Source organism: Nestor notabilis, unplaced genomic scaffold (assembly GCF_000696875.1).
Source record: "Nestor notabilis isolate BGI_N333 unplaced genomic scaffold, ASM69687v1 scaffold28511, whole genome shotgun sequence".
NCBI lineage: Eukaryota > Metazoa > Chordata > Aves > Psittaciformes > Psittacidae > Nestor > Nestor notabilis.
This window is the reverse complement of record NW_009916729.1, coordinates 24957-30962: the sequence shown is the minus strand read 5'-3', so window position 1 is coordinate 30962 and position 6006 is coordinate 24957. Positions and strand designations below refer to the sequence as shown.

Below are 6006 nucleotides of genomic sequence, written 5' to 3'. Positions count from 1 at the left end.
GGGAAGCGGTTGCTGTTTGCTGCCTTGAACCACTGATTTTAATGTTCTTCACATCCTTCCCCAGATGTAGCAGCCACCTCACGAGGCTTGGGAAAGACCAACAGGGTGAGAGCCACTGTGGAGCTTCCATAGGGATCTCAGCACTGAGAGCAAACTGATGTGGACCAAAGCAGACTCCATCGGGTGCCTAAATCCCTTCCAGCAGCACCCACACCTTGTATTAAGCACCTTGGGGTGCTGAAGCCTGTTCCCCACAGCTAGGGAGAAGCGAGGTGCTGACGTAGGGCCCTGGCAAGCGCCCGCTCTCCTCTCCACCAGCCTCACGGAGCCGTATTTTGCTTCCTTATAAGGCCCTGATGCTCCGTGATTCCCGACTGGAATCTGCAGTCGAGCTGGCATTGCCTGTTCAGAGAGCAAAACAATTCCCCACACACCACCAGGACACCCTCCTGCCCCAGCTCAGCCCTGCTGCTCACTGTCTGTTATCCTAGGTCAGCACCCGGCAGTGGTGGTGTGACCCTTCCTCACATCCCTCCTGTGTTTTCGGCTGGCTGAATCCAGAGTGGGAAAGGCAGAGGGATTTTTCCCAAGTAGACTGTCCTGGGGGAAGGAGGGTTATAAATCAGCTCAAGGGACAGGGATTTTTCATCCCTAGGAGCATTCCAGCCCCTTCCCAGGGCACACACGGTTGCTGGTTCAGAGGCACCGTGTCCCATGGGAGCCCAGTGCATCAACAGCTGTATCTGATGGTGCCACTTCAGCTTCTCATCCTACCTGGAAAACAAGGATGAAGCTTCCTCTGTCTGAAAATAAAAACAACCACCACTATAAAATGAACAAACATCCTCTCCCAAACATGAGGCATACGCTCTTCTGAGGTGTAAACCTTCAGAAGGGGGATGGAGGGGGGAAGAGAAGAAATCCTAAAGGATTGCGGCAGCTCCAGGGTATTTCGGACCCTGAGCACCATCAGTATCAACTCTTGAGCTCAATGTGAGGCAGGAAACATGCTCCTTGCTCCAGCACCTTGCCTGGCTCTGAGCTGCTCTTTCACCCTCACAAGCCACAGCAAGAAGGAACCTTCTCCCTTTAACCAGCCCCATTCCTCACTTCCATGCAACACCTGGAGATGCTCCAGCCTCGCCAAGGGGGCAACCAGGGACCTGAGGCCCCCCTGAGGCTGGCAGCCCATGAAGTGCAGGAGCAGGGAGTATGAGATCATGATTTTGGGAAGTCTGAAGTTCTCCTATGTCCTGCTTCTTCAGACATTAAGTCATTTTCCTGAGGAAGTCGCCTATGACGTTGAGCTGGTTATAGAGGGAGGTGGGGTGGAGCAGCGAGCTCCAGCTAGACCCTGGTAGAGGTGAGGTGCAAGAGCAGCAGGACATCACGTCCTGTCAACATCTGCCATAGGAATGACAAAAAAGGGGTCCAAATTCAATGCAAATCCTGGTATTTTGAGGTATTCTCATTTCAGATGCCTTAAAGCACTCTAATGCTTCCAGCCCTGGCGTTGGCGGAAGAACATTGTACCCACTTCACCAGTGATGTCCTTCCACGCAGACAAATGGCACAGCAACCCATGGAAAGGGGGGTGAAGAATTAATGGACAGTTAATGAAGAGCAAGGACGAAAGAAAAATGTATTTAATGGGTTTGTTATCATTACTTTCCAAAATCCACCCTCAATTCCAGCAGAAGAAACAGGAACACTGCAGCAGTGTGGTTAACAGTTAAATTTCCTTCATAAAAGGCAGAACAAAGTGGTTCATTCTTTCCCCATGGACCTCTGCTGCCCACGTCACTCCAGGCTGGAGAGCTGACTTACGCTGACACAGCTTGAGAGCATGAAACCTGTTTCAGCTTGTGCAGTGGGCTCTGTGTTTGGATGTCTGGGAGTACTGTGTCATTTGTGGCTTTCCTCATCTTCCCAGTTTTAATCCTACACATCTCCAATTCAGAAAGTCCAGAGTTTAAGTTCTTAATGTTTCCGAGGAGCTACATGGGGAGGGGGCTAAGATTGCCCTCAAACCACCTTAACAGCAGTGATCCATGTGTCAAGCAGCTGAATCACCCCAGCCTGGACACACTCATGGGCACACAGAGACACTGCTGCTTGTAGGTGTTTGAAGGAGACCCTCTCACATGTCCTGAGGGCACAAGCTGCCCAGGGTGATGGGACTTCCTCCAGGACAACTGCTGGTCACTATTAGGGGTGTGTGCTTTCAAATGCAGAGTCACCAACCTGATCTCCTGGCCAGAACAACTGTAAATAGCTCTTACTGGTCAAAGGTTGGCTTCAGTTGGGTGCCTGAAGACATTTCTTCCTTGATGACACTTTCCAGGCTTTATATAGCTTTCTGCCACCCACAAACTCTTTATAAACCAATATGTATATGCATATCCATACGTATGTTGGCCTAACGCTACTTGGAAGTAACCACTGATGACACCAGTCACCCATTTGGGGCCCTCAAATCCCAGCTTCAGAAATGCTCAGCACCCACCTCTGGAAAATCTGCTCTTTTCCATCTATCTACCAAATTTAGCACCAGAAAACCAGAAAGCATCCAAACTGGCGCCTCATTTCTGATTAAATGGGCCTGCAGTGCTTTACTCATCCCCAGTAACTGGTTCCTCAGCACTGTTTGCTGTGGTACACTTCCCTCAGCAGGCAGATGATGAGATGTCCTAGAAAACAACTCTTCTGGTGTCTAGATTATGTCTGGGAAAAAAAATAAATCACTTCAGGCAAGCCAAACCCTACAAACCCCAAAAGCAGGAATTCTTCATAGACAACACACCTGAGCAATGTTATCAGCAGTGCCCTCTGATCACCCTTCCCTTTGACTCCTTACCTTCCAAGGTTAAGGATACAGTTGCTTTCCCAATAATAGCAAAGCTTTCCCCCAAATTACCTCGGAGCCAATTGGGTTGGAAGCCTCAGAGATGTTTTTGCAGACACAGAGCACCAACAGTGTCCCGAGTCTATAATTAGGCATCCGAGGAGTTTACAGAGGATATTTCAAGGAAGAAAAGAGAGTTTTATACGGGCTGCTTTGTCCAAAATAAAAAAAAGATTATGAAAGGCAGAGCAAAAACTATTTACCAGTCTTAGGGGGAAAATTAAGTTCATTTCATTCAGTTAAAGCTGAAGCAGATGTCCAATATTTGTGTGTATGCCTCAAGACCGGTTACGTTACAGCTTCAAACCAACGTGACCATTTACATCAATCTAGAGAACTGGGAGTGTAAAAAGAAGGGGGAAAAAAACGCCACAACTCAACTCTTAGTTTGTTCCACTGTGGAAGAGGCCTCAGCACCGAGGAGGTGAAAGGCCATATTAAAAAATAAGATTTGATGGGATAAATGGGGAGTCTTTCAAGAGTTCCTTTAGGTTTTGCTTCTAACTGGTGCTACCCACACTCAGTAAAGAGGACTCAAGTCATTGCAGTCAGGAATTACACTTTTCTCTGATACAAAATCTAGTCCAGAGGGCTTACTTACACAGTAAGCAAGATACCTTACGTAAGTGAAGATTGCATGTTGTCCTCCTCCCGTGCAGCAGCTTGCAGAACGCTGCACAAGAAGAGCAACGGTCCCAAGAGGACCAGGAGAAAGACCCAGTTCATTTCTTCTGGAAAAACCCCATGATGGAGACCTGTTTGTTGGCTCTGCTGGCAACAGCTGCCCCTTTCTTCACGTTCTTCCTTTCTTCCTTTGGTTCTTTCTTCAGAGGCAGCACAGGCTGTCTGGGTGCAGCCAGTGGCTTGGTCTTGAAGTCATCCTCACTGTCTGTACAGGATTCGCTCTCATAAACCTTTTCAGTCACTGGTTAAAAGAGAAGAACAACAGATGATGGTGGTTAAGCCTCTGGACCAAAGAGCAGAGACCTCCTTGATGCAGGGGAGGAAATGAGCATTTCTGGAAATGAGCATTTCTGGAAATGAGCACTTGGGCTTCTAGGAGAACATGTCAGATACAGGAATTCAGTGCATTGCTCAAGGTCAGCAGGAGAACCTGATGACTGGATGGGCTTTGCATGCACTGACTCAAACCACTTCCCCTCTTTCTTAAGTGTAAGGTGGCAGGTTAATGACTCAGGAGCTTTAATCACAGAATCATGGAATGGTTTGGATCAGAAGGGACCTTAAAGCTGATCCAGTTCCAACCCCTGCCACGGGCAGGGACACCTTCCACTAGAGCAGGTTGCTCCAAGCCCCTGTGTCCAACCTGGCCTTGAACACTGCCAGGGATGGGGCAGCCACAGCTTCTCTGGGCACCCTGTGCCAGCGCCTCAGCTCCCTCACAGGGAAGAGCTGCTGCCTCAGAGCTCATCTCAGTCTCCCCTCTGGCAGGTTCAAGCCATTCCCCTTGGCCTGTCCCTCCATCCCTTGTCCAAAGCCCCTCTCCAGGTTTCCTGGAGCCCCTTTAGGCACTGGAGCTGCTCTAAGGTGTCCCCTTCAGGAGCCTTCTCTTCTCCAGTATCATCCAGCTCTTTCCAACTGGTTTGATGTCACCACACACATGCATGCCACATGCACGCCTCCAAGAGCAGCAGCCCAAGGCTCCCCACTGGGAAGGTCTCTCAAGAAGTCAGTTCCTTTTCCAAGCCTATTCAAGTGTTGCCCTCTTCTAGAAAGAAGGCCCAACTGTGCTGAGGACCATCAATTCACCTTGCAGAGGCTGAAGTGATGAATCTGAATGTGAGCAAAATCCATGGTTTAGCATCAGATGATGGAATGTCTATTTTACGGTTAAAACCCACCATTATGAGTTGGTTTGATTTCCACAGGGACCAAAACCAGTCACATTGTCCCAAAATCCAGACAAGAACTTCCCTCACCAGCACCTCAGATGGTCAGGGAAGCATGAAGCAAACATAGCACATCTCAGAGACCAAGAAGCACAAAACCTTGGGGGCAGCTTCTTTCTATAAAGGTGAGCAAATAGAAAGAAATCCCTTAAAAAAACCCAATAAAACAAAACCCATGAGTGAAATCCAGGGCTCTGAATGGGATTGCCAGCTCACTGCTGTCGGCATCCAGGGATGGAAGCTAAGGGACATAAACCAAGGCCCGCGGATATTAAACTGGAGTCAGCTCTGCTGATGAAAGCCATGGTCAGACACTAGTAAACGCTGTTGTATCAGCTTTCCCAGCAGTGCTCTGGGATTCCTCTAGCAAACCATTTTTCTTTAGCAACTCTATTCCTTTAAACAGATGTCCCAACTTCCCTTCTTCTGGGAATCTGGCTTTCACTTGTATTAATGCATCAAATCAAAGCAGGTTTCCTACGTAACCAGAGGCTGGGAAGAGGAATGGTATGAAATCCTGCATGGCAGTGCTAGCAGATGCTCAAACAGGGACTGGAAACCCAAAGTAACCCCCCTTCAGAGGCGAGGGGGTTTTCAGTGAGCAGCTTTTACTGCACTGGCCACTTACTGAGCCTTATAAAGTTATCATGTTGTCACCCCTGTCAGTAATCACTGGTAGGTCCAAATGCATGCACTGAATCCCCTCCAATTGTAAGATAACACAATTTAGATCAACTTTCTTTCGCTGCTATCTCAGCTGAACTCAAACTCTGTATCTGTAGCAGATATGGGCATGCAGACAGATAGTTACTGATGTTCAGCTCAGAGCCAGACTCACTAAATCACTGGTAACTCAAACTACATGAGCTCAAAACTTAAACCAGTGCCATAAGACAAATTTACCAACAATATACACATATATATTTCAATATACAAGCCCATGGTGTTGCTTCTGCATTGTGAGACCTCAATCTTCCTGCTTTTTAAATACAGATTCTGCCTTTCAGCTGTTATGTTCAGCTTTGGAGCAACAGCACAAGAGGGTCGTGGACCTGTTGGAGCAAGTCCAGAGGAGGCCACGGAGCTGCTGCGAGGGCTGGAGCAGCTCTGCTCTGGAGCCAGGCTGAGAGAGCTGGGCTGGGGCAGCTGGAGAAGAGAAGGCTCCTGAAGGGGACACCTTAGAGCAGCTCC

General features: G+C 48.5%; 1 protein-coding gene across 1 annotated transcript in view; it reads right to left on the bottom strand.

Annotated features, from left to right (window-relative positions):
• Positions 1 to 3627: 3627 nt before the first annotated feature.
• Positions 3628 to 6006, bottom strand: part of POLD3 (polymerase (DNA-directed), delta 3, accessory subunit) — a gene marked incomplete at its 5' end in the record, with an annotated part of 25297 nt that continues 22918 nt past the window's right edge. The window contains 1 exon segment of the mRNA XM_010024697.1: positions 3628 to 3830. Within this exon segment, the coding sequence (XP_010022999.1) occupies positions 3628 to 3830 (203 nt within the window).